General features: G+C 41.5%; 1 protein-coding gene across 1 annotated transcript in view; it reads left to right on the top strand.

Annotated features, from left to right (window-relative positions):
• Positions 1-1,611: 1,611 nt before the first annotated feature.
• GSAP (gamma-secretase activating protein) overlaps positions 1,612-26,686 on the top strand; it is an 81,410-nt gene continuing 56,335 nt past the window's right edge. The window contains exons 1-9 of the mRNA XM_070947472.1: positions 1,612-1,972; positions 9,885-9,961; positions 10,977-11,033; positions 13,474-13,543; positions 17,925-17,978; positions 18,419-18,507; positions 20,153-20,219; positions 22,964-23,010; positions 24,309-24,413. Of these exons, the coding sequence (XP_070803573.1) occupies positions 1,612-1,972; positions 9,885-9,961; positions 10,977-11,033; positions 13,474-13,543; positions 17,925-17,978; positions 18,419-18,507; positions 20,153-20,219; positions 22,964-23,010; positions 24,309-24,413 (927 nt within the window). The remainder of the gene's footprint in view (positions 1,973-9,884; positions 9,962-10,976; positions 11,034-13,473; positions 13,544-17,924; positions 17,979-18,418; positions 18,508-20,152; positions 20,220-22,963; positions 23,011-24,308; positions 24,414-26,686) is intronic.

Here is a 26,686-nt window from a genome sequence, read left to right as displayed (position 1 = left end):
CTGTACCACTACTATGGTCCTACTGCTATGATACTATCATTACTACTACTACTAATGATAATGATGATGATGATGATAATGTCAAACCCAGTTGGAACATCTGGCTGATTGTGCAATGATCAACACCACTACCACTACTGTACCACTACTATGGTCCTACTGCTATGATACTATCACTACTACTACTACTAATGATGATGATAATAATAATAATAATAATAATAATAATAATAATAATAATAATGCCAAACCAGTCTGAACATCTGGCTGACTGTGCAATGATCAACACCACTATCACTACTGTAGTACTACTACTGTACTACTACTATGGTACTATTGCTATGATACTATCACTACTACTACTACTAATGATAATGATGATGATGATGAAAATAATAATAATAATAATAATAATAATAATAATAATAATAATAATAATAATAATGCCAAACCCAGTCTGAACATCTGGCTTACTGTGCAATGATCAACAACACTACCTCTACTGTAGTACTACTACTGTACTACTACTATGGTACTATTGCTATGACACTACTACTACTAATGCCAAACAGTCTGAACATCTGGCTGACTGCAATGATCAACACTACCACTACTGTAGTACTACTACTGTACTACTATGGTACTATTGCTATGATACTACTACTACTACTACTACTAATAATAATAATAATAATGATAATAATAATAATGCCAAACCCAGTCTGAACATCTGGCTGACTGTGCAATGATCAACAACACTACCACTACTGTAGTACTACTACTGTACTACTACTATGGTACTATTGCTATGACACTACTACTACTACTACTAATGCCAAACAGTCTGAACATTTGGCTGACTGCAATGATCAACAACACTACCACTACTGTAGTACTACTATGGTCCTACTGCTATGATACTATCACTACTACTACTACTAATGATAATGATAATAATGATAATGATAATAATAATAATAATAATGCCAAACCAGTCTGAACATCTGGCTTACTGTGCAATGATCAACAACACTACCTCTACTGTAGTACTACTACTGTACTACTACTATGGTACTATTGCTATGATACTACTACTACTAATGCCAAACAGTCTGAACATCTGGCTGACTGCAATGATCAACACTACCACTACTGTAGTACTACTACTGTACTACTACTATGGTACTATTGCTATGATACTACTACTACTAATAATAATAATAATAATAATGATAATAATAATAATGCCAAACCCAGTCTGAACATCTGGCTGACTGTGCAATGATCAACAACACTACCACTACTGTAGTACTACTACTGTACTACTACTATGGTACTATTGCTATGACACTACTACTACTACTACTAATGCCAAACAGTCTGAACATCTGGCTGACTGCAATGATCAACAACACTACCACTATTGTACTACTACTATAATACCACAATACTGCTAATGCTAACGATAATGGTGATAATGATAATAATACTAATACTAACAACAAGCTCAGTCTGAACATCTGGCTGACTGCACCGATCAACAACATTGCTACTACTGTACTACTACCATGATACTACTTACTACTCCTACTACTACAGAATAATTCCGGCATGTGCTCCTTCTCCCTCCGCAAGCGCACCACACTCGGTCCCGCCCCTCCAGGCTCCGCTGAAGGACGCGCGGCGCGTCCAATAGGAAACGGCATCCCCCGCCTCATTAGGCTGGCTGCTGTAAGCTGCGGCAGAAGTGAAAGTAGCGCTGGCGCGCGGATGGAAGCCGCTGCCGCCGCCGCCGCCGCCCCGGGTCCTAAAGCCCGACCGGAGGCGAGCCAAGCTCCTTCCTTTGCAGCCGCCGGGCCGGGAGCCGCTTTCCGGGCGATGCTCTGCAAGCTGAGCGCTCGCTTCGACCCTTCCCGGGACGTGGGACCTTGGCTTTCGGAGCGGGCGGCGGCTGAGCGAGAGGGCAGCGCAGGTGAGCACCGGGCTGGGCTTTGCAAACCTTACCTATTGGGTGCAAGCAGCTGGACCAGCCCCGTGCTGCTTGCGTGGGGTGGGGTGGGGAGGGAATCCACGGGGATCCCGCGGGGGGGGGCTCTGCCAAACGAGGGATCCCACAGAAATCTCTTCCCTTTGCTCGGGTTTCTTAGCTCCAAAGTTGGAAAAACCGGATCCTATAGTGACTCACTTACACAGGAAAAAAAAACACAATTTTTTCCCCCTCCTTTCTAACTAACAAACTTTTGCAACTTCATTGGATACAGAGAGAGAGAGAGGGGAATATATACCAGGTGGGTCCTCAGGTTAGGACCACAGTTGAGCCCTGAATTGATGTTGCTATAATAAGCGAAACGCGAGTTAATTTAATTTAATTTAATTTAATTTAATTTAATTTAATTTAATTTAATAATTTAATTTAATTAATTTAATTTAATTTAATTTAATTTAATTTAATTATTTAATTATTTAATTTAATTTAATTTAATTTAATAATTTAATTTAATTAATTTAATTTAATTTAATTTAATTTAATTATTTAATTATTTAATTTAATTTAATTTAAAGTTAAGATGCGGCCCCTCTCCAAAGACTCAGGGCGAGTTAAGTGAGTTTGTTTCCCATTTTACGACTTTTCTGGCCGTGGCGGTGAAGCGAATGGCTGCGTTTGAGATCGAATAGCAAGAGTCGGAAGGGACCTTGGAGGTCTTCTAGTCCAACCCCCTTTGTGCGTTCAGTTAGTGGCGTGGTTGTTAAGCGAACCCGGCTTTTCACCCGTTGACGTTGCCCGTCGGGCAGGTCGCAAAAGCGGATCGCCTGACCACCGTCACAACTAGGGACCACTTGGCCAAGCGTCTGAATTCACCCATCCAAATGTAAATCGCATGGCCAGGATGGGAATGCGGCAAGGGTCGTAAAGTGTGAAAAACGGTCGTAAGTCGCTTATTTTTTTTCAGTGCAGTCACTAAATGAACTGTTGTAAGTCGAGGACTGCCTCTGTGGAACACTTAATTCCATTCTCGTCAATCAACTTATTTCAAAATGTAAGCTACTACCACTTGTAACTTTTTGACTTCCTCCTACCTCAGAAAAATCGACTACGTCTTTCCATCACAGGTGTTATCGTAGTAATTGTAGGTAGCTTCCCACCACAATCGAGCGCAACATCTCTGTGGCTAAGTGAGACAGTTGTTAAGTGAGTTTTGCCCCGTTTTAAGAACTTTCTTGCCAACGGTTGTTAAGCGGATCAGTTGTTAAACGAATCTGGCTTCCCCATTGACTTTGCTTAGTCAGAAGGCCGCAAAAGGGGATCACGTGACTTCGGGACACTGCGACCGTCATAAATGTGAGTCAGGCTGAATTTTGATGACGTGACCATCGGCTGGCAAACTGACATAAGTTGCTTTTTTTTCATTGCTGTTGTAACTTTCAACGGTCACTAAATGAACTGTGGTAAGTTGAGGACTACCTATATAGTTACCCGGCTACTCTATGTCATATGCTAAATAAATAAATAGCCCAAAGTTGTGTCTACAATGCCCTTCCTTGCTGGTAGGCCTGTGTGTATAGGATTCAGGGTGGATTTGATTTAAATTGAGTTGATTTAAATCACAATTTAAATCATGATTTAAATCACTAGTAAAAAGGCTTGATTTAAATCAACTCAATTTAAATCATAATTTTTAAAGAGCAACTGTCATCTCTGCTACTCCTTTGACCTACTATTGACTCACTGATAGTCCCAGTGTTGCAGAATATACAGCCTCATGCTACATAACTAAGCTCCATTTCATGCTGAATAAACTAAATTATTTATGTATCTTAAATAGAAAACGATCTTACGATAGATTTTTACCCCCAAAGTTTTTTATTAAAATAAATTTGATAAAAATCAAAAAAATCCGATTTAAATCAAAAAAATCCGATTTAAATAAATAAAAATCTGATTTTTTTGATTTTTTTTTAAAAAAATCATTGACTTTTATCCACCCTGATAGGATTGCAACCAGCGCCCTTGAATGGCGTGGCTGAGAAACAGACCAAAAATCCTCATTTTGGCCCTGTCCCCAATGTTTTTAAAATGTGGGCTAGGGAATCATGTCCTTTGTTCCACTAGCACTGATGATATTACCTAATTGGGTCATGAAACGTCTGCAAGAAAAGAAGCAAGCTCAGAGAGCGCCAAGGACTCCACAATCATTCTCCTCCTCCTCCTCCTCCTCCCCCCCTCCTCCTCCTCCTCCTCCTCCTCTAACCTAACCCCTTCTAGCACTGATGATCTTATCTAGTTGGGTCATGAAACGTTTGCAAGAAAAAAAAGCAAGCTCAGAGAGCATCAAGGACCCCTCAGGTCAACCCTGAGCTACAAATATTCTCTTTTATTAGAATCTCATGTCCTTCTTGCAGGATTAGGAAATCCATTACTAAAATCTCAAAAAGCCATTAGGAGTAGATTTTCGTGAGGATTGCCCCACTCTTTAAGAAGAGGTTTTGTGCTTTTTCAAATTTGTGGCCTCTAAACCATGTATTTAGACATGGTTATTTAGACGCCGTGCCCTTAAAACCCACTTTTTCCAGTAAGCCTGGCTTAGGAAGAAATTTTTTAAAATTTTTAAATGTTTAATTGGTTTGTGGTTTTTTAAATTTTGAGCCAAATTTATATAGATTTTAATTGTTTTTAATATTTGTATTTCATGTTTTTAATTCTGGCTGTGCACCGCCCTGAGTCCTCAGGGAGAAGGGCGGTATATAAATTGAAAATAAATAAATAAATAAAATAAATATTTGGCCAAAGGTCATTGGCTTTTTATATTGTCATTTAATTGAATTGGAGAATAAGTACGGTCTGGATTCTGGAGGAAACCTCGATGTTGACGTTCCTAGGGTGAGAAGTTGGAGAAACTGATTTTTTTTTTTTTTTGGGCTGCCTGGCTTCAACAAAGTTAATCATTGCTCTTTCTCCTTGAAATGAAAGGAAATGTAAACAGTGCTTGACTCTCGCCTGGATCGTATCTCAGTTACTAAACATTAATAAAGATCAGTGCCAAGAAAAATGGATATTTTCAAACTATTCACATATCTGATTGAAACTACCTGCAAATAAATAAATAAATAAATAAATAAATAAATAAATAAATAAATAAATAAATAAATAAAAAATCTTGGTTTACAAGTTTCTGGGCCTTTTTTCTGCTGACAAACTGCAACTCTGTGTTGCTCTCTGGGAGACTCAGATAGCTATTTCTATCTGACGCCTTAAAAGGCAGATATATATCTGTCTTCTTAAATTTTCACGGGTGTGCATATGCAAAAAATATATATCTGTCTTCTTAAATTTTCATGGGTGTGCATATGCAAACAATTAAAATCTCGGGTGTTTTCCTGCGTCATTGTAAATAAGTTAATTAAAAATGTTTAAAATTCTGGTTAAAATCCCAGCTTAAAATCTTCTTAAAAAGTTTTTCTTTCTAGCAACAGCCTGAAGATGACAGGGTTGTGAGCCTGTCGAAACGTTGCTAGAAAGAAAAACTTTTAAGATACTGGTAGGATTTTAGCTAAGGTTTTAAAGGACCTTGCAGAGTGCTCTGTAAGGATTTTTAGAAGATTTTAAGCTGGGATTTTAACCAGAATTTTAAACATTTTTAACTAACTTATTTACAATGACACGGGAAAACACCCGAGATTTTAATTTTTTGCATATATACATATATATATATAATAACAAAGTGCTATTTGATTGGTTATTGAAACTTCCTTAAAAGGTGACATAAGGTTATCTCGTAGTTTAATAATTGAAAAAGAGAGCTTAAAACTGCTAGAACTGAAAATACGAGACGGCAGGAAATCATTATTCATTCCTACTTCCTACTAACCATCTATCACGTAGGCCAGCCTTCACTCTGTATGAATGTCACAATTTGACATTTATATATTTGCAATTTTTTTCCCCTTCTCAGACCTGAAGGAAGAATACTTGTACATTAGTCGGCATCTACTTGTGGTTAAATTTTGAATTTCTACAATGCAAACGTCGAAGTTAGAAGTTTTGGGCACTTTGCAAATATAAGTCTCCTGCAGGGGTGTGGGACTAAATGACCTCCAAGGCCCCTTCCAACTCTGTTACTGTTATAAATTTAAGTTTCCTTGAGTAAGGCAAAATTTATTGGGAGAGCTTCTCTACAAAGGACATTGCCTATGAGTTTTAAGCACATTCATTGTAATTAGTGCTAGAGAGTGGCGCGGTGGCCTAGAGGTGGAGCTCCCACCTCACAGTCAGGAGGCTGCGAGTTCGATCCTAGGTAGAGGCCGATATTTCTCTCTCTGGGCATAATGAGAATTTATCTGCTGAATAAAATTCAGCACTGGCGACAAGAAAGGCATCTGGCCAGTAAATGCTTTCCTCCATTCAGTTGCCCAGACTCCACTCTGCAAGGGTTATGGGGTCATTAAAAGGAGGTGATGATTGTAATTAGTGCTAGTATACTCCAATTTTATTTCTCAGCCCTACTGAATTAACTTACTCCCAAGTAAGTTGGGAGTATCTCTAGGCTCTTAACTGTTCCATCCCTTTTGGAGCATGTGATGTTTTGATCCACGTAGGAGAAAGTTGATGGGTCTTGCATTAGTAGGCTCCAAGAACACTCGACTTACAACAGTTCACTTTAGTGGCCATTCGAAGTTACAGTGAAAAATGTGACTTACAAACATTTTTCATAGTTGCGACCTTTGCAACATCCCATCGATCATGTGCTCAAAATTCAAACGTTTGATATTTGTGACGGTTGCAGTGTCCCAGGGACATGCGTTCACCTTTTGCAACGTTCCGACAAGCAAAGCCAATGAGCGGGACAGATTCATTTAACGACCTTCTTACTAACTTAACGACTGCAATGATTCACTTAACAACTGTAGCAACTCTGGTTTCTCTTCAGATCGTATAAATATTTCACCTTAACGGCAGTGATTCACTTCACAATTGTGGCAAGGAAGGTCGTAAAAGGGGGCAAAATTCACTTAACAATGGTCTCATTTAGCAACTGCAATTGTGGACCCAGTTGAGGTCGTAAATCGAGGATTGCCCGTAAAAGGTCCATCCAAGCCAAGAAACTTGCATGCAATCCCAATTCTGAAACACTTTTTATCAACCTTTGATTTTAGTGCATTCACACCTGTTTTAGATTATCATTTCTTTCCTGTCTGCTCATTTTTGCAGATTGACTGTTGTCAATCTTTCTTGAATTGATCTGAAATAGTTTGATATAGTTTGGGAAGGTCACACAATCCCTCTTTCTGTCTTTGGGACGGGTGAAATCCAGCAGGTTCTGCCATGTTCTGGAGAACCAGTAGTGGAAATTTTGAGTAGTTCGGAGAACCGGCAAATATCACCTCTGCCTGGCCCCAGAGTGGGGTGGGAATGGAGATTTTGCAGTATCCTTCCCCTGCCACGCCCACCAAGCCATGCCCCACCAAGCCACACCCACAGATCTGGTAGTAAAAAAAAAATTGGATTTCACCACTGTTTTGGGGCCTTTCATCAAGATACTAACATTTACATTAATCTTTTTGAAGTTCAACCGTAGTTGAAGGATGCACCGATGTACCCCAAAATATGGGTACCCTTCCACTTTTTTTGCAATTCATCCCAGTTTGCCATGAAATATGTTGAATGATTGAAACCAAACCCAAGTAAATGGCACCCACTACTCTGTATTCCACCGAACAGGCAATTTTCCTTGCGTTTACAGCTCGGCGCATTTTTGTAAATAAGGAAACAATTAAAATGCCATTTGTTGTATTGTTTATAATAGATTTTATCGTGTATCTGATGGGTATCGTTTTAAGATGGTTTTGACTAAATCCCCCTAATCAGGGGAATAGATCAGATCAATTAACTGGAAAACGCTTTCAACCAAAATATGAGGGAATGTAATATGTAAGGTATGAGTGATGGGATTCAAAATTTTTTACTACCGGTTCTGTGGGCGTGGCTTGGTGGGCATGGTATGGCTTGGTGGGCGTAGCTTGGTGGGCGTGGCATGGCTTGTTAGGCGTGGCTTGGTGGGCATGGCATGGCTTGGTGGGTGTGGCAGGGGAAAGATACTGCAAAATCTCCATTCCCACCCTACTCCAGGGGAAGGATACTATAAAATCTCTATTCCCTTCCCACTCCAGGGGAAGGTTACTGCAAAATCCCCATTCCCTCCCGATCAGCTGGGACTCGGGAGGTAGAGAATAGATGAGGGCCCGGCCAGTCAGAGGTGGTATTTATCGGTTCTCCGATCTACTCAAAATTTCCGCTACCGGTTCTCCAGAACTGGTCGGAACCTGATGAAACCCACCTGTGGTAGGTATGTGTGTGTTTTTGCATTTGTATTTATACTTCCTTGCACAGATTAAATTGTAGTTGCAATCACTCTTCAGAGTCTTATATACTTAGACCAGGGATCCCTGCCAGAAATAACAGGCCCCGTAAACAAGCAAAGCCCCATCCGTAGGATACAGGCAGCAAGCAAAACCATGCCCCCTCTGGTCCACGGAAAAAGCTGTTTCCACGGAACCGGTCCCTGGCGCCCCAAAGGTTGGGGGGGGGCTGCTGGTTTACCAGAATTAAAAAGGATACAGTTTTATTCAAAGCACTAAAAAAAAAGATCAGAACCCTTGACGCATAAGATTCTTCAAATAAATTCATGTGATCGATCAATTCCTTCCGAGGGATAAGTTCTAAAGTTTATCTTTCGCTGTTCCAAAAAGTTAATAATATCCATGTGATGTTAAGGTGCGGCCAACTCGGAGACGCGACCACCAAACAGTTACCCTATTCATGATGCAGAGACTTCCCTCCCTAATCAACCCACTGAAAAGAGCTGGAAAAAGTTGTTTTTACTGTATTCAAATGGTCTGCAGACATGATCTGTGTCAGGCGCAAAGAACCCGGAGTTGAGTTCAAAGCATAGCAAGAGTGTCTTAGAGGTAGTTCTCGACTTACAACAGTTCGTTTATTTTATTTTATTTATTTTTATTATTTATTAGTATTTCTATGCCGCCCACTCTCCGAGGACTCTGGGCGGCTTACACCAAAGACAATATACTAAATAGCATATTGCCCCCAACAATCTGGGTCCTCATTTTACCCACCTCGGAAGGATGGAAGGCTGAGTCAACCTTGAGCCGGTGAGATTTGATCCGCTGATCTGCTGAACTAGTGGTCAGCTGAAGTAGCTGCAGTACTGCACTCTAATCACTGCGCCACCTCGGCTCTCTTGCGCAACCTCGGCTCTCTTTTAGTGACCGTTCGAAGCAACAACTGAAAAAAAAGTGACAGTTTTTCACACTTACGACCGCTGCAGCATCCCCTTGGTCACCGGATGCATGGCAACTGGTTCATATTTATGACGGTCGCAGTGTTCCCGGGGTCATGTGATCTGCTTTCATGACCTTCTGACGAGCAAAATCAACGGGGGGAGCCAGATTCACTTAACAAATCTGTTAGTAACTTAACCACTGCAGTGATTCACTTAACAACCGTGGCAAGAACGATCATAAAATGGGGGGGGGGGGACTCACTTAACAAGTGTTTCACTTAGTAACATAAATTTTGGGGTCAATTGTGGTCGTAAGTCCAAGACTACCTGTATTGCTACCTATGGAGAAGAATCTGGTCAACTGACAGTCAGAGTTAAATTGGCACTAGATAAGAATTCATGGAGGAGCTGAACTTGGGTCTCTTGTGGCTATGCAATGATTCCCAACTAATGACACATTTAACCCCGCCTTCCAATTCAGCCTGCTCCTCTCTTAATATCATGTTTGCATATTCTTTTCAGAAATATGCTTTCCTTTACATTTGGGCTGAATGAGTTTAGAAATGCATTCATGCTTGCCTTTTTTAGATGCTTGGGGAAATCATTCGGAAACGCCGCTTATAATAAATGTGGAAAGAAATGGAAACGTTCTTTATACTTGGAAGGTAAGACCAATTTGTTTCTTACTTGAGAAATAAAGGGAAAGGTTCCCCTCGCACATATGTGCTAGTCGTTCCCGACTCTAGGGGGCGGTGCTCATCTCTGTTTCAAAGCCGAAGAACCAGAGCTGTCCGAAGACGTCTCCGTGGTCATGTGGCCGGCATGACTAAACGCCAAAGGCGCACGGAACGTTGTTACCTTCCCACCAAAGGTGGTCCCTATTTTTCTACTTGCATTTTTTACGTGCTTTCGAACTGCTAGGTTGGCAGTAGCTTGGACAAGTAACGGGAGCTCACCCCGTCACGTGGCACTAGGGATTCGAACCGCTGAGCTGCCGACCTTTCGATCGACAAACTCGGCGTCTTAGCCACTGAGCCACCGCGTCCCTTCAACCTTAGCAAGTTTTTAATTTCCCATCATAAGTTTTGCTAGGTGACAAGAGATGGGACATAGATGAAGGATGAAATAAATGATACCAGAATGAAAAGACGATCAGGAATGGATCTCCATACCTCCACACTACTTTTCTTTAGGAGATGGGAAGTTTACTTTATATTTTTATTTTATTTTATTTCATCTTATCGCAAACGTGACTATCCCTCCCTGTCCAAATAATCCTAAACGACAAACAGAAATGAAGTATTGCATTAAAACCAACTGAGGTTTTCTTAGCATAGGATTGAAAGATGCCACGGCATAAATAGAATTCTAAGCTTTCTGTTATTTTTTTTAGTAATCTTACTTTTTCATTAAGAAAAAAAAATCCTTAATTATTTTTTCTCTGTCTTTTTTTTATGTACCAAGAGTAGCTTGACATATAGGAATTAAGTGGCCTCATATTTTCTAGCCCTTTGTAACGATAGATACTAACTTTTAAATTTAGGCATATCCCAGACTGTAGATAACACCAAAATAAAACTGGTAAAAGTTTTGACAGAAAAAGTGTTTTCGCAACGGAGAGTAAATATTTAAAATGGTATTAAAAGATGAATATTTAACGCTCAGTTTCTCTCTTCGCAGGGACCTGAGGAGTACACCAATGTTGGATTGTATGACAATGATAATAAAAAAAACCAGGTATGCCTTATTTGCTGTATTTGACTTCTGTAAGGATTAAATGAAGTTGGATGATCAAATGGCTTTAATGTTCCAGGCGGGATTGTTTCCAAGAAAATTCTATCTTTTGCAATGAAATTAACAAGCATGAGGTCTGGTTATATAAGTACATACAGCAAAACCATAAAAAAATAGCAGTAGATACCGTATTTTTTGGATTATAAAACACACCAGAGTATAAGACGCACAAAGATTTGAAAGAGGAAAACAAGAAAAAAAATAGTTTTTGGCCTCCTCACATCTGGAGGCCTCCCAAACCCTCTGCGCGTCCCATTTTTTGTGAAAAATGGGCCTGTTTTTGGTGAAAACGGGAGAGCCAAAAAGACGCACCAACATTTTCACCCTCTTTTAGGGGGGAAAAAGGTACATCTTATACTCCGAAAAGTACGGTATATCTCTTCTTAGAACCAAAATTTCAATATAATAACATTCAGCCAATAGTATCAAATTTAGGAGAGAACCCTGTTACAGGTAGTCCTCGACTTATGACCACAGTTGAGCCAGTGGTGAAATCCAAATTTTTTTACTACCGGTTCTGTGGGCGTGGCTTGGTGGGTGTGGCAGGGGAAGGATACTGCAAAATCTCCATTCCCACCCCACTCGGGGGCCAGCCAGAGGTGGTATTTGCCAGTTCTCCGAACTGCCCAAAATTTCCGCTACCGGTTCTCCAGAACCTGTCAGAACCTGCTGGATTTCACCCCTGAGTTGAGCCCTAAATTTCTGTTGCTAAGTGAGACCATTGTTAAGTGAGGTTTGCCTCATTTTACAGCTTTTCTTGCCACCGTTGTTAAGGGATTATCACTGCAGTTGTTAGTGACACGGATAGAGTTAGAGTTAGAGTTTATTAGATTTCTATACCGCCCTTCTCCCGGAGGACTCAGGGCGGTGTACAGCCATATTAAAACACATAGATTTTAAAACCAATTAAAATTGAATATATAAATAATTTGGCCCACAAATTAAAACACACATACACCCATTATAAGATTCGTATTAGGCCAGCCCGGCTTGCTGGAACAGAAGTGAAGTGAATCTGGCTTCCCTGTGGACTTGGCTTGTCCGAAGGTCGCAAAAGCGAATCGCACGACCCCGGTGCACTACAACCGTCATAAATATGAACCGGTTGCCAAGAGTCCAGATTTTGTTCACATGATGCCGCAACACACACACAATTTATGTTGCTAAGTGAGACATTTGTTAAGTGAGTTTTGCCCCATCTTAACGACCTTTCTTGTCTCTGTTGTTAAGTGAGTCACTGCAGTGAATAAGTTAGTAACCCAGTTGTTGAGTGAATCTGGCTTCCCTTGCTCATGAGAAGGTCGTAAAAGGGGACTCACGTGACCTTGAGACACAGCAGCGGTCATAAGTACAAACCAGCGGCCAAGCATCTGACTGCAGAGATGCCGTAACGGTTGTTAAGTGTGAAAAACGGGCATAAGTCATTTTTTTAATGCTGTTGTAACTTTGAACCGTCACTAAATGAATGGTTGTAAGTCGAGGACTACCCGTGTAATGGTTAGGGTGCTGGATTAGTGGGGACCCAGGTTTTAATCCTGCCTTGGGCGTGGAAGCCAACTGGATGACTTTGGACCAGCCACTCTCTCTTGACCCAAATCTGTGTCAGGTTAAGCTCAGTGCACAGAACAAACAGAACCTACAATCAAGTGAGGGAAACGCCAGGAAAATTATTGCTAATTCAGATGTTGAGGCCCAAAAACTTTCCAAGGACTTCAGTGAGTTGTACTTTGGTGAGTAAAGTCGTGTCCAGAAGAATCACCAAAGAATAGAATAGAGTAGAGTAGAGTAGAGTAGAGTAGAGTAGAGTAGAGTAGAGTAGAGTAGAGTAGAGTAGAGTAGAGTAGAGTAGAGTAGAATAGAATAGAATAGAATAGAATAGAATAGAATAGAATAGAATAGAATAGAATAGAATAGAATAGAATAGAATTTTTATTGGCCTAGTGTGATTGGACACACAAGGAATTTGTCTTGGTGCATAGAAAAAAAAAGAAAGAAAGAAAAGAGAGAGAGAGAGAGAGAGAGAAAGAAAGAAAGAAAGAAAGAAAGAAAGAAAGAAAGAAAGAAAGAAAGAAAGAAAGAAAGAAAGAAAGAAAGAAAGAAAGACCAAAGTCACAAAACCTGCATTCACACCACCTGCTAAACCTTTGTTTGGTTAAGGTTTGCTGAACCATCCTTGTTTGATCGGTTCGCCTAAAATGCTAAGCTTGTTCACAAAACTCGGTGCCTGAATTGTGCACCTTCTTACTAAGCTAAACCCAAGTGTGATGCAATTTGTGGCTTAGCTTGATTTGGGAACCCCGGTTACCACAGGTAATAAATACACCACCATTTTGGTGATACCAAAAACCACCATAAATGGTTACCACCATTTCTTTTTCAATAGCACCTGTACACTTTCGAAAAAGACCTGCGGGTGATCAGCTGCTCCATCAATCATGAAAAGACCTTGTTAGGTAAGTCCTCCTGTTTGAGGGGTGTTGCATGTTGATGTGGACCCCTTCGATGTTCTTCTGACCCAGGCCCATGTAGTTGATATTAAATGCAAACAGTTCCAAAAAGCAAACAGATTTTATTAAAACAGCTGAGAATTAACTCATTCTCAGCGTATTCTAAATGAAATGAAAGCAAAGTCCTCAAAACACCAGTCTTTAGTTTATCTCTGACCTTGGGATAATTAGGCAAACTGCCAAAGGCTTTTCTTGACAAAAGTTCAGAAGCAGAAGACGCCGACGAGAAATGAATACAGTGAAACAAGAAGCAATTCTCTCAACGGTTGTTTTCCAGCTAAGAGGCCAAAAACCGTTGCTGGTCTTTTAAGCCTTATGGGAGGGGCCAATCATCTCCTGGCCCTACTCCTGAGTCGTCCTCTCTGCTTTAGCTGCTCCTGCCTTTTGGCAGCTCTTCTCATACATGCACTAGGAACAGGCTCCTCCTGTTCCTCTGCCTCTCTACTATCAGCCTCTGGAGGCTCTGAAGTCCGCACATCACTCCCCGATGGCCCTGGCCCCCTCTCTGCCTCCGACGCAGAGCCCTCATCTGGGCCTTTCCCAGCCTCCAGGACTGGCCCATGTTCTTCCTCAGCCTCATCGCTGTCTGATTCTGCTGCCAGCTCCACAGGCTGCCAACGGACCACAACAGATGTTGACAAATTTCACGACAATCCCTTTTTGCTGTCGTTTCTAATTCAGATAACTCAGTTTTTCAGGTGTTTGGAAATTTGCCATGGAATGATCGCTTGCTTCTCCACTGTTAATGGAATAGAATAGAATGACAGAGTTGGAAGGGACCTTGGAGGTCTTCTAGTCCAACCCCCTGCTTAGGCAGGAAACCCTACACCACTTCAGACAAATGCTTATCCAACATCTTCTTAAAAAATTCCAGTGTTGGAGCATTGACAACTTCTGGAGGCAAGTTGTTCCACTGATTCATTGTTCTCACTGTCAGGAAATTTTTCCTTAGTTCTAGGTTGCTTCTCTCCTTGGTTAGTTTCCACCCATTGCTTCTTGTCCTGCCTTCAGGTGCTTTGGAGAACAGCTGGGTTCCCTCTTCTTTGTGGCAGTCCCTGAGATATTGGAACACTGTTATCATGTCTCCCCTAGTCCTTCTTTTCATTAAACTAGACATACAACCGTTCTTTATATGTTTTTGCCTCCAGTCCCCTAATCATCTTTGTTGCTCTTCTCTGCACTCTTTCTAGAGTCTCCACATCTTTTTACATCGTGGTGACCAAAACTGAATGCAGTATTCCAAGTGAAGGTCTTACCAAGGCATTATAAATGGGTATTAATTCACATGATCTTCATGTTAACTTTCCCTTATATGCATTTTTGTTAGTTAGATTTGTATTCTATCCTTCCAAATCTCATTAAAAAAAACCCAATTTTATCCATGCCATGGGACAGTTGGCCTAAAGATGATTCGAGTGCAGTATATCCAGTAGGTCTTTATAGCTCAGGGTGGGCCCCAATTTGACTTTGAGCATCTAAGCTACTGCCTGACCTTGACACACTCCCATCAGAATGGAAAACCTCTAAACAAATTGTATCTGGGCATGGATCACACAGTTGTAGGAGGAGCGTACATGGAAAGGAGAAGATGTTTTCTTCCACATACCATATTTTCCGGCGTATAAGACGACTGGGCGTATAAGACGACCCCCGACTTTTCCTGTTAAAATATAGGGTTTGGGTTATACTCGCCGTATAAGACTACCCCTCTTCCAACGCACACCAAATAAAAATTAAAAAACATCAACTGGCTCACCCACAATGTAAAAGCAGCTGTGCTAGACCCAAAATGGCCCCTGCAACAAGCAGGAACCTCACACAGCCACAAAAAGCCCAAAAAAACAACTTTCACACTTTACACACACAAAATTCCACATACAGCTTTGTGAGATTTTGTGTGTTTGTGTAGTTAGAGTGAAACACTACAGAAACACACTAAATCTCAGAAAGCTGCACAAATATTATTTTAATTTATTTTTATATGAAAGCTAAATTTAAAACTTCCTAAACTTTAAATGGCTAGTTCTAAAAAAGAACAACTAAAAAAAACCCCGATTAACTATTTTTTTTAAAGCTCCCAAAGGGGAAAAAAACTTACCCAATAGAACAGGGGTCTCCAACCTTGGCAACTTTAAGACTTGTAGACTTCAACTCCCAGAATTCCTCAGCCAGCTTTGTTTTGCTGGCTGAGGAATTCTGGGAGTTGAAGTCCACAACTCCCTGCCTGCTTGATTGCAGGCAGGGAGAGGCTTGCTGATGGAATGGATTCAGGCAAGCGAAGCAAGGCAAGCGTTGCGACTAGCAGCTAAGGTAAGCAAGCTGGAGGGGGGAAACTTTTTTCCTTTTACTTGGCTCTGGCGATCCCAGCTGAGTTGCCTGATTAGCAGATCGTCAGAGCTTGGATCGCCAGAGCCATTTAAGGCTCGTCAGAGCCTTTCGGGCTGGTCTGCCTGGTTACAGGAGAACGACACCCGGCGTATAAGACGACCCCCGACTTTTGAGAAGATTTTCATGTGTTAAAAAGTCGTCTTATACGCCGGAAAATACGGTATATAGGACATAGAATCATAGGGCTGGACGAGGTCTCAGAGGTCTTCTAAGCCTTCCTCCTGCTCAAGGCATGTTGTCCTGTACCATCCTGGTCAAATGTCTATGGAAATTCTTAGTCATCCAGGTCCTGGTTGTCCCAAAGGTGCTTTTTCAAGAGGCAACTGGGCTTCCTTGTTTTTCTTTGAAGACATTTTGCTTCTCATCCAAGAAGCTTCTTCAGCTCTGACTGAATGGTGGGGAATGCAGACAGCTCCTTGCAGACAGCTGGTCATTTGCATCCTCTTAGAGAGTCCTTGAGGCCAACCGGAGGTTTATCTGTGTCCTCAAGAGTCACATGAGTATGCAAATGGCTGTGGAGCCTTCTTGGAACGGGTGAAAGGATTATGTTGTAGACTGGAGATAAATGACATTGTGAAGTTTCCGAAAGATGCCCTAATTAATTCATGAGCCATGAGCCAAACTTCAAAAGAAATACAGTCATTTATTAGGCGCACCATTTCGGCAATATTCGGATGCAGTTAGAACTAATCTGACGTAGATCTACGTTCCCCTATGATCCTGTCTCTCCTCTCCTCCCTGGCCATGTCATAAATCACATTCTCCAATTAACTACTTTGGCTGGCTGTGAAATCCAACACCCTCCTTCTGATTGCGGTCAGGAAGAATGTATGGAATGTAGCTTCAGTTAGGGAAATCAATCAGCTCTGATCAGTTCTCCCTCCCTCCTGCTTATGGCAACTTAAAAGCTTTGCAAGTTGACAGACATCATCTATCTCCGGTCTACAACACAGTCCTTTCAACCGTTCGAAGAAGGCTTCACACCCATTTTGCACCTTCAGGTGACCCTGAGGACACAGGCAAACCTTCAAGTGCCCTCAACAACTTTCTAAAAAGGATGCAAATGACTAGCTGTCTGCAAGGAATATAAATCTTTCCATTCCCCACCATCCAGTCAGAGCTGAAGAAGCTTCTTGGATGAGAAGCGAAATGTCTTCAAAGAAAAATCAGAAAGCCAAGTAGCCTCCTGAAAAAGCATCTTTGGGACATCCTGGACAAACGGTTGACTGGTCTATTTTTGAAAGTCTCCAGTGATGGAGGAAGCAAGCTGTTTTGTTGATTAACTGTTCTTGCTGTCAGGAAATTTCTCCTTAGTTCTAGATTGGATCTCTCTTTGAGAGATTTTCCATCTGTTACTTCTTGCCCTGCCCTCTGCTGCTTTGGAGAACAAGTCAATCTTCTCTTCTCTGTGATGGCCCCTCCAATACTGGAAGACGGCTATCATGTCACTCCTAATCCTTCTCTTTATTAGGCAAGACATACGTAGTTTCCTTAATTGTTTGTTCAGGTTGAACTTCAAGAAGAATTTCCTGACTGTGCAAATTGCCCACCGATGGAACAGGCCTCCATATGTAGCGTTGAGTTCTCCTTAACTCATCTCTCGGAGGTTGGATGGTCATCTCTCAGATATGCTGTTTTGGATCCTGGCCCTTAGCAGAGTTGGACCTACATGATTTCCATGGTTCCATTTTCTGCAGAACGGTGACTTTCGTTGCACTCAATAAAACCTCTGGTTGAATTTTCAATACTTGATGACGATGATGTTAGCCGTTCAGTCGTCTCCGATTCTTGGAAATTCTGTGGACCAGGTCCCTCCTTATCTTCGGATCTTACCGTACTTCTTTGAGTTGTTCTACGCTCTGGCTGGTGTCAGCTTTGATGGTGATTCAATGCTTTACATTTTCAATATCTTTTTTTTCTCTCTCTCTCTTTTAAATAGCCATCAGTTTCCTTCAGACAGCACAGGAAGAGAAAAAGTTCCTTTTTCAAACAGGTACGGGAATTATCTAAACCAGGGGTCTCAAAGTCAATTTCATTGAGGGCCGCGTCAGGGTTGTGTTTGACCTCAGGGGACCAGGGTGGGCGTGGCCAGCTCTATGTCACTCGTGTCGGGGGCGCCTGTGGTGGCCCGAGCAATCTGCCAGAGAAAACGGGCTCCTGAGCTCCGTTTTTGGCTGCGACAGCCTCCTGCAGCCCTCTGCCAGCGAAAATGGAGCTCAAGAGTGCCACACGTGGCCCCCCAGAGGTCTGTTTTCACTGGCAGAGGCACCGCGAGCCAGTCCTTCACTGTTTCTAGGGTGGCCCCGTGGAAGAGATCTAAGTATCCCGTGGGTCAGATTTGACTCCCTTGATCTAAACACTCTTAAATGAACTTCATAAACCACTGAATTATGGATTATTATTCTCTTCTTTGTGTTTTTTTTTTAATCCCAGTTCCTAAATGTCTCACCTTGCTCATTGAAATTCACCCGCTTAATAATGTGAAAGTTTTAAAGGCTGTGGATAGCTGCATCAGAGTACAAGTAAGTGATTTTACTAACCTTTTCCCTCCAGGCTTAAAATTATTTGTATGGTAGCACATTGCTAGAAAGCACTAAATGCATTGTAATTTTTTTTTTTTTTCAATTACTAAGCCTAATAAGCGGCTTTGTACAGGTAATCCTTGATATACAACAGTTCGTTTAGTGACCATTCAAAGTTACAACTGCACCGGAAAAAGTGACTCGTGACCATTTTCCACACTTGTGACCATTGTGGCATCCCTAGTGTCACGTGATCAAAATTCAGACGCTTAGCAACTGACTTGTATTTATGACGGTTGCAGTGTCCCAGGGTCAGGTGATCCTTTTTTGTGACCATCTGACAAGCCAGGCTCACTTAACAACTATGTTATTAATTTTCAGAACTTCAGTGATCCTTGTGGCAAGAAAAGTCATAAAATGGGGCAAATGTCTCACTTAGCAACAGAAATGTGGGCTCCATTGTGGTTGTAAGTCGAAGACTACCTGTACTACATATGGCTCCCAAATGGGACTTGTCTTTTAATAATAAAGTCATTCAGTCTTTTTATTTTTTAACACACATATCAATGCGTGAACAGTTTGGCAGCTGGATGTCATACATTCTAATGCAAATAAAACTAATAGAATTAATCATAGTTATTACATTCAATCCACTTACATATTTGTAATAATGATACACATTTATAAGATGCCTGAGAGCCTGAGTGGCGTTAAGAGTTTGAGTGGCATAGGAGGCTAATACCTCCTACTAAGGCAGCATTTAACATCCAGCTGCCTGCAATTACTCAATTCTCACCAGGCTCAAGGTCGACTCAGCCTTCCATCCTTTCTAAGGTGGGTAAAATGAGGACCCGGTTTGTGGGGGCAATAAGCTGACTTTGTATAAAATATACAAAAGTATGAAGGTTATTGCTTAACACATTGTAAGCTGCCCTGAGTCTCTGGAGAAGGGCGGCATATAAAAATAAATAAAAATAAAAAAATAAATATATTAAACTGCAATCTGTCATTATTCAATTATTCCATGCTTTCTCTTGTTATTGCTTTTATTTAATTATATGAAAGTGTATACACTAATATTCCCCCTTCTCTTATTTCTATCTCTTATTCTAACTTTTAATCATGTCACCCTTTATTAAAAGACATTTTCTTTCTATCCTGCCTAATTTCTAATCATGTCACCTAACTAAAAAAAGAAAAGAAAGAGAGAGAAAAGGGAACGCAAACCAGAACAGCAGAAAAAAGAAATCATCTATCCATCGTCTCTTGTCCGCTTCAAAACTTTAATTGCTATGCTTCTTTTGACTTGTCTCCCATATTCCTCTCTTGGATCTTTATCTCTGTCTGCATCTGCTTCTTGGCTGTTCAGTCTAGGTATTTAAAATATTATCTCATTTATATAGTTGCCTCATCTCACAATACAGTGACTCTAGGCAGCTTGCGATGAAAACAATCATAAATCAGAATGTTGAAATCTACGATTAGAAGACAACAGCAGTGTTATTAATAACAAGATAGTGGAGAGACTTGATCTGTGGACAGCCCCTCAAATGTGTGGGGCTGCCCACATATTTATAGACAAATATGTGATGTCAGTGGCAAACCATAATATTTTTTAAAATCTCTGAACAATTCTCTTTTTCAGTTCCTATATCCGATTACAGATAAAAAGTCGTCGGATAGCTGCCTCTTACTCATTTCAGAAGATAAATGTAAGTGCTTTCAGTTCTGCATTTTGATTGACAAGTTCCTTGGCAGGTTCTAGGTTTAATGTGTTAAAAGACAATAGGGAATACCAACACACACACACAGACACATCAGAATTACATATTGGAAAAGCTGCTTGTATGTTGTTCCCCTTGTGTTCTCCACGTTTATTCAGAGTAACAGGGTTTACGGGCAGGAGTAACATAGGATGAATTCTTCAAACAATTGTATTCTGCTGAATCAACCAAAATAAATATGCATACAATATAGAGCAGCAGTGTCAAACTCAATTTCATTGAGGGCCGCATCAGGATTGTGTTTGGCCTTGGGCGGACTGGGGGGGCATGGCCAGAGTGGGTGTGGCCAGTTTGACCATGCACGGCCCTCTCAAGCTCTGTTTTCGCTGGCAGGGGCACCATGGGTTGGTCCTTCACTGCATCCGGGCCCCAGGCCTTGAGTTTCACACCCCTGATATAGAGTATTGTATATAGAGCTGCCCCCGGAGATACGGCGGATCCCGGATCTACGCACCTTTCGCCGTGCCCTAAAGACATTTTTATTTCAACAAGCCGGGCTGGCCTAACTCTTTTAAATTGTTTTAATTTTTAAATTGTTTAATTATGGGTCTTAATACAGGGGTGCTTTTAATTATGGGCCAAATTAATTTAATTGGATTTTAATACTGTTTTTAAATTTTGTATTTCTTGTGTTTTATCTGTTGGCTGTGCACCGCCCCAAGTCCTTCGAGAGAAGGGTGGTATATAAATATAAATATAAACAACAACAACAACAACAATAATACAGAGATAGTATTCAAACGTAACCTGAAAAAAATAAAAAGCTTGGGAGATTAAGTTCTAAACAGGGCAATGCAAAAATTTCAACCACCTTGCTTGAAAAACTTCTTCTTTGTTGAACCACAAAATGTAATTCAACATTTCGAATTCAAAAGTAATTGTACAATTACAGCATTTGTAATTCAAAATGTAAAACGATAGGTATCCATCATTGCTGCAGATCAGGTGTAGCTTTCTCCTTCCAATGTTGTAAGATCATTATTGTTCTGTCCTAGGCTTCCTTAGAAAGTGTACAGCACAATCTTAGTCCGGGCAAACCTCTTTAATTCATACGGCTGTGAATTATTGTCATTCCCAGTCCGAAAGGCTTCTCAAACAGTCTTTCAGGGGAGGGTTTATAAACACCCACCTTATCTCCCTTGGAATGCTGCCAGAGAACTAATTGTCATATGCAGGGCAAGGCCAAACTTAGCACAGAGTCAAACAGAACTTTCCCAAAGCTTTTACTGACCAGATGAACTAATGAACTAATGAGCAAAAGCTCATGTCCTGTTCGCTTCTCTTTTATGTCTTAGGGGAGGGGCCAATTGTCTCCAAGCCTTACTCCCAAGTCGACCCTGTTTTCTTAATTGTTCCTGTCTCCTGGCAGCTCTGCGTATGCGCACACTGGGAACAGGCTCCCGCTGTTCTTCTGCCTTGCTGATGTCAGACTCCGGAGGCAGCAAAGAACTACCAGATGGCCTTGGCCCCCTCTCTGCCTCTGACTCAGAGCCCTTCCCCTGACTCCAGGAGTGGCCCACGTTCCTCCCCAACCTCCTCACTGTCCGAATCTGCTGCCAGCTCTGCTGGCTGCTGGCAGGCCACAACAATTATATTATCCAAAACCTGAAAAATCCAATTGCATAACACAGAGGTCCCCAATCCAGGTTGCGGCCCATTCAGAACAGAGCTGCAGAAGCGGCAGGCAAGCACAAACGTGTCATAACATTCAGGATACATTTCCTACTTTCCATTTCAGAGGTTTTCTTAACATCTAAGAAAGTTGTAGTAACTTGATTCTTACCTATCTGGAGTTACAGGAAGAGAATCCATTAAAACTGTGATGTGTAACTTACGACCATAATTGAGCTGAAAATTGTTGCTAATTGAGACATTTGTTAAGTCAGTCTTGCCCCATTTTACGATCTTTCTTGCCACGGTTGTTAAGTGAATCTGGCTTCCCCATTGACTCCCCAAAAATTCTATTCTAGCATCAGCACCCCACTTGTATATATGCTGTCATACAAATAATAGAATAGAATAGAATAGAATTCTTTATTGGGATACCAGCAACAAGGTTACAGTCATACAGTCATAAGTGGGAGGAGATGGGCGATGGGAACGATGAGAAGATTAATAGTAAGGCAGATTTAGTAACTAGTTTGACGGTGTTGAGGGAATTATTTGTTTAGCAGAGTGATGGAGTTTGGGAAAAAACTGTTCTTGTGTCTAGTTGTTCTGGTGTGAAGTGCTCTCTAGCGTCGTTTTGAGGGTAGGAGTTGAAACAGTTTATGTCCAGGTGATTAGTAATGATTAGTAGCAAAGATTGCCTCTGAAATTTGAGTTGATCTAATCCAAGATTTTTGTCGCTACACGTTCTTTGCCTTTTGCACAATGTGAAACTATCTGCTGCGAACTCCGCATTGGCAACAGGAAGGGCATCCAGCCAGTAAACACTCAGCTCCATTCAATTGACCTGACTCCACCCCATTTGAAGGGATTACGGGGTCATTAAAAGACCGGAAAAAAAATGTTATTTGCCCTTTTGACCTCTCTCGCAACACCCTTTGAACCCCGAGAGCAGAAACGAACAAATATGGACCAAATGTACAGATTTTTAAAATAATGTTTGATATACCTGTTACTCTGTACCTTGATATCTGTCACCTAATATTGTATTTACGTTTCTTAAGATGCCGAAAAATTGGATATCAGAACTGTCAGAGAAGGAGACAGAGTGGTATGTTTTAATTTTCTTCCTTTTGGGCTTTTTTTGTTGTGGTTGAAATGAGATTGGGCAGAGTGAAAAAATATCCAAGTTTTGTTCTAAATGTAGTTTTTTTCCATCGTGTAAAAAATAATTACCTGGGCAGAAATCTGATCTGGTTTTTGATGAATTATGACAAGGTAAGATAAAACTTATTCCCGTCAGAATACAAGTTGCCAGTTGAGAGATGGCCACAAATCATACAGATGAGCTGCAATTCCTGTCGTGGTAGGCCAAAGAGCCTCGCTTGTCCAATTAATCTACAGGAAGTCCTTGATTAATGACCACGATTGAGCCCAAACTTTACATTGTTAAGTGAGACATTGGTTAAGTTTTGCCCCATTTTACGACCTTTCTTGCCTCCATTGTTAAGTGAATCACTGCAGTTGATAAGTTAGTAACCGGTTGTTTAGTGAATCTGGCTTTCCCCATTGCTTATGAAAAGGTCGCAAAAGGGGGAATCACATGACCTTGGGAATAGAGTTTCCTTTTTGAGCAGAAGGTTGGACTAGAAGATCTCCAAAGTCCCTTCCAACCATATTTATTCTGTGTTCCACATCAGGGGTCTCCAACCTTGGCAACTTTAAAACTTGTGGACTTCAACTCCCAGAATTTGCTGGCTGAGGAACACTGGGAGTTAAAGTTCACAAGTCTTAAAGTTGCCAAGGTTGGAGACCCCTGTTCTACATGACATTGTGTTGTGGCCTGCCAGTGGCCTGCGCAGATCGTGGCTGATCCCGACCTCAAGGAGGCTGGTGGGTTGCACCAGCAGCCGGCACAGCCAGCGCTCACGTCAGACAGCGTGGAGGCTGAAGAGGATGTGGTGCCAGAGGCAGAGACTCAGCCTGGGCCTTCAGAACCTCCAGAGGCTCCTTCAAGCGAAGAGAGTGAAGTGGAGGAGCCTCTCCTCAATGCTCAAGCACGCAGGGCTGCCAAAAGGCAAGAGTGGCTACTCAGGAGGAGGTCTCCTCGAGAGTAAGGTTTGAGGATAATTGGCCACTCCCTTAGCCTACTTAAGTCGTAGGCAGTTAGTAATTTCTTGCTGGAAACAACGTGTAATTATTACAGAGCATTTTTGAAGAGTGAGTGTCTTATCGTATCTTGTTTTCTGGGCTGGTTGCCAACCTTTGCCAGACTTTGTTTATTCTTGGTACGTTATAACTTTGATAAGGACCTTTGGTGTGTGTCACAATCCTTGGGAATCCAGAGCTGGGGCAGAACACATTATACTATGTCTCTCCTGTAATTGTGCTTATTTCCTTCCCTTTTAGACGATTGAAAATTTGAGCCGGCTTTCGAAAGAGAGAATTGCCGATGATCTCATGTGGTCCCAGTGGGATATGCTGGGACAAAGACTATTCTACATTGTCACAAAGGTGAAAAACAAGAAAAATTTTGGTTCCCTTGATCATATAGTTTGCTTATTCCGCATGCAGTGGGTTATTTAATTATAGCCCTTTGACACACCTCTTAAAACTGCCTGACTAGGTAGCTCAGGGGCTAAGACACTGAGCTTGTCGATCAGAAAGGTCGGCGGTTCGAATCCCTAGTACAGGTCTAGTACAGAGATAATTTTGCTCCATCTTCTCTCTCTTGTTCCAGGAAAGGTTTTCGAAACATACTAAAATTCTGAGGCAAATTTTAGAATTGGTTCCAGAACTGAAATATAAGAAAATGTTAGCCAGTTTGGTCCAGTGGTGAAAGCGCCTGGCTAGAAACCAGGAGACTGTGAGTTGTAGTCCCACCTTAGACATGAAAGCTGCTTGGGTGATTTGGGGGCCAGTCCCTCCTTCTCAGCCCAATTCACCTCACAGGGTTTTTGTTGTGGGAAAAAGAGCTGGAGGAAGGAATGTTAGGTATATTTGTCGCCTTTTTTTAAAAAAAATATTTATCTATTTATTTTTATATGCCGCCCTTCTCCGGAGACTCAGGGCGGCTTACAATGCGTTAAGCAATAGCCTTCATACTTTTGTATATACCTGGTTAGTAGGGCTTTTGGCCCCCCCTAAGCGGTGTTCTTTTTTATACAAAGTCAGCTTATTGCCCCCACAAACCGGGTCCTCATTTTACCCACCTTAGAAAGGATGGAAGCTGAGTCGACCTTGAGCCTGGTGAGAATTGAACTCGCAGTAATTGCAGGCAGCTGGATGTTAAATGCTGCCTTAGTAGGAGGCATTAGCCTCCTACGCCACTCAGGCTCCCTTAAGTTACTTATAACAATAATGAAGGTGAGATAAATAATTTTATTTATGATGGTATAGAGCAGTGATGGTTAACTTTTTTGCCGTTGCGTGCCAAAAGTGGGGGAGTGCGGGGAGTCATGCGCATGTATGCCCACACCCATAATTCAATGCGCCCCCACCCCACCCCCTTATGCATTTGCGCATGACCCCCCGCACTGCCCCCACTTTTGGCACGCGATGGCAAAAAGGTTACTGGTGGGCCCGGTAGGTCCATTTTTCACCCTCCCCAGGCTCCAGAGGCTTTTTTGGAGCCTGGGGAGACTGAAAACTGCCTCCCCCACCCCTTCCGAGGCCCTCCAGAGGCTGGAAATGCCCGTTTCCCGACTTCCAGTGGGCCCAGAAGGCCCGAAAATCAGCTGGCTGATGCATGCTGGAGTTGAGCTAGGGAAACATTTGCGTGCCCACAGTTATGGTTCCACGTGCCGCCTGTGGCACGCGTGTCATAGGTTCACCATAATGGGTATAGAGAGTAAGGGAGGTGGCCTTGATAGAAACATGCACAAACTATGCAAATGAGGCCGAAACATTTTTTTAAGTCCTAGGAGACAAGATAACATTTGGAAGTGGTTTGGTTAAATATCTTCCTGATTCACCGGTCTTCCTGTGAAATTAATTTCTGGTCTGGTCTATTTAGTGAGCCAAAAGAGAATGGGAAGCAATGTAATATCCACAACGAAGATTTTCCTGTTAATAAAAATTACGTTTCGTGTCAGAATCTGGTTCTTGACAGAAAATGGATTCGTGCGTTAAAATAATGAGATTTTTTCCCCAGATACCATTAAAGTCGGTAGTTAAAGCAATTGTAACTGAAAACCAAGAAACTTTTTAAAAGAATGAAATGTGGTCAGTTAATACAGGTAGTTCTTGGCCTATGACCATAATTGAGCCCAAAATTTCTGTTGTTAAGGGAGACATTTGTTAAGTGAGTTTTTGTCTCATTTTACAATCATTCTTATTTATTTATTTATATTTTGGTTCGATTTATATGCCACCCTTCTCCGGAGACTCAGGGCAGCTTACAATGCATTAAGCAATAGCCTTCATAATTTTTGTATATACCTGCTTAGTAGGGCTTTTGGCCCCCCCTAAACGGTGTTCTTTTTTTATACAAAGTCAGCTTATTGCCCCCACAATCCGGATCCTCATTTTACCTATCTCAGAAGGATGGAAGGCTGAGTCAACCTTGAGCCTGGTGAGATTTGAACTCGCAGTAATTGCAGACAGCTGGCAGCTAAGTGCTAATTAACAGCACTTTAGTCCGCTGCGCCACCAAGGCTCTTTTTTGCTCCACTTGTTAAGTGAATCATTGCAGTTGATAAGTTAGTAACCCTGTTGTTTTTTCAGTGCCGTTGTAACTTCGAACAGTCACTAAACTAACTGTTGAAAATTGAACATTACCTGTATTC

This window comes from Pituophis catenifer, unplaced genomic scaffold, assembly GCF_029215685.1.
Source record: "Pituophis catenifer annectens isolate HBS135680 unplaced genomic scaffold, rPitCat1.0.hap2 SCAF_7, whole genome shotgun sequence".
NCBI classification, from domain to species: Eukaryota; Metazoa; Chordata; class Lepidosauria; order Squamata; family Colubridae; genus Pituophis; species Pituophis catenifer.
This window is presented reverse-complemented; position numbering and strand designations above follow the sequence as displayed.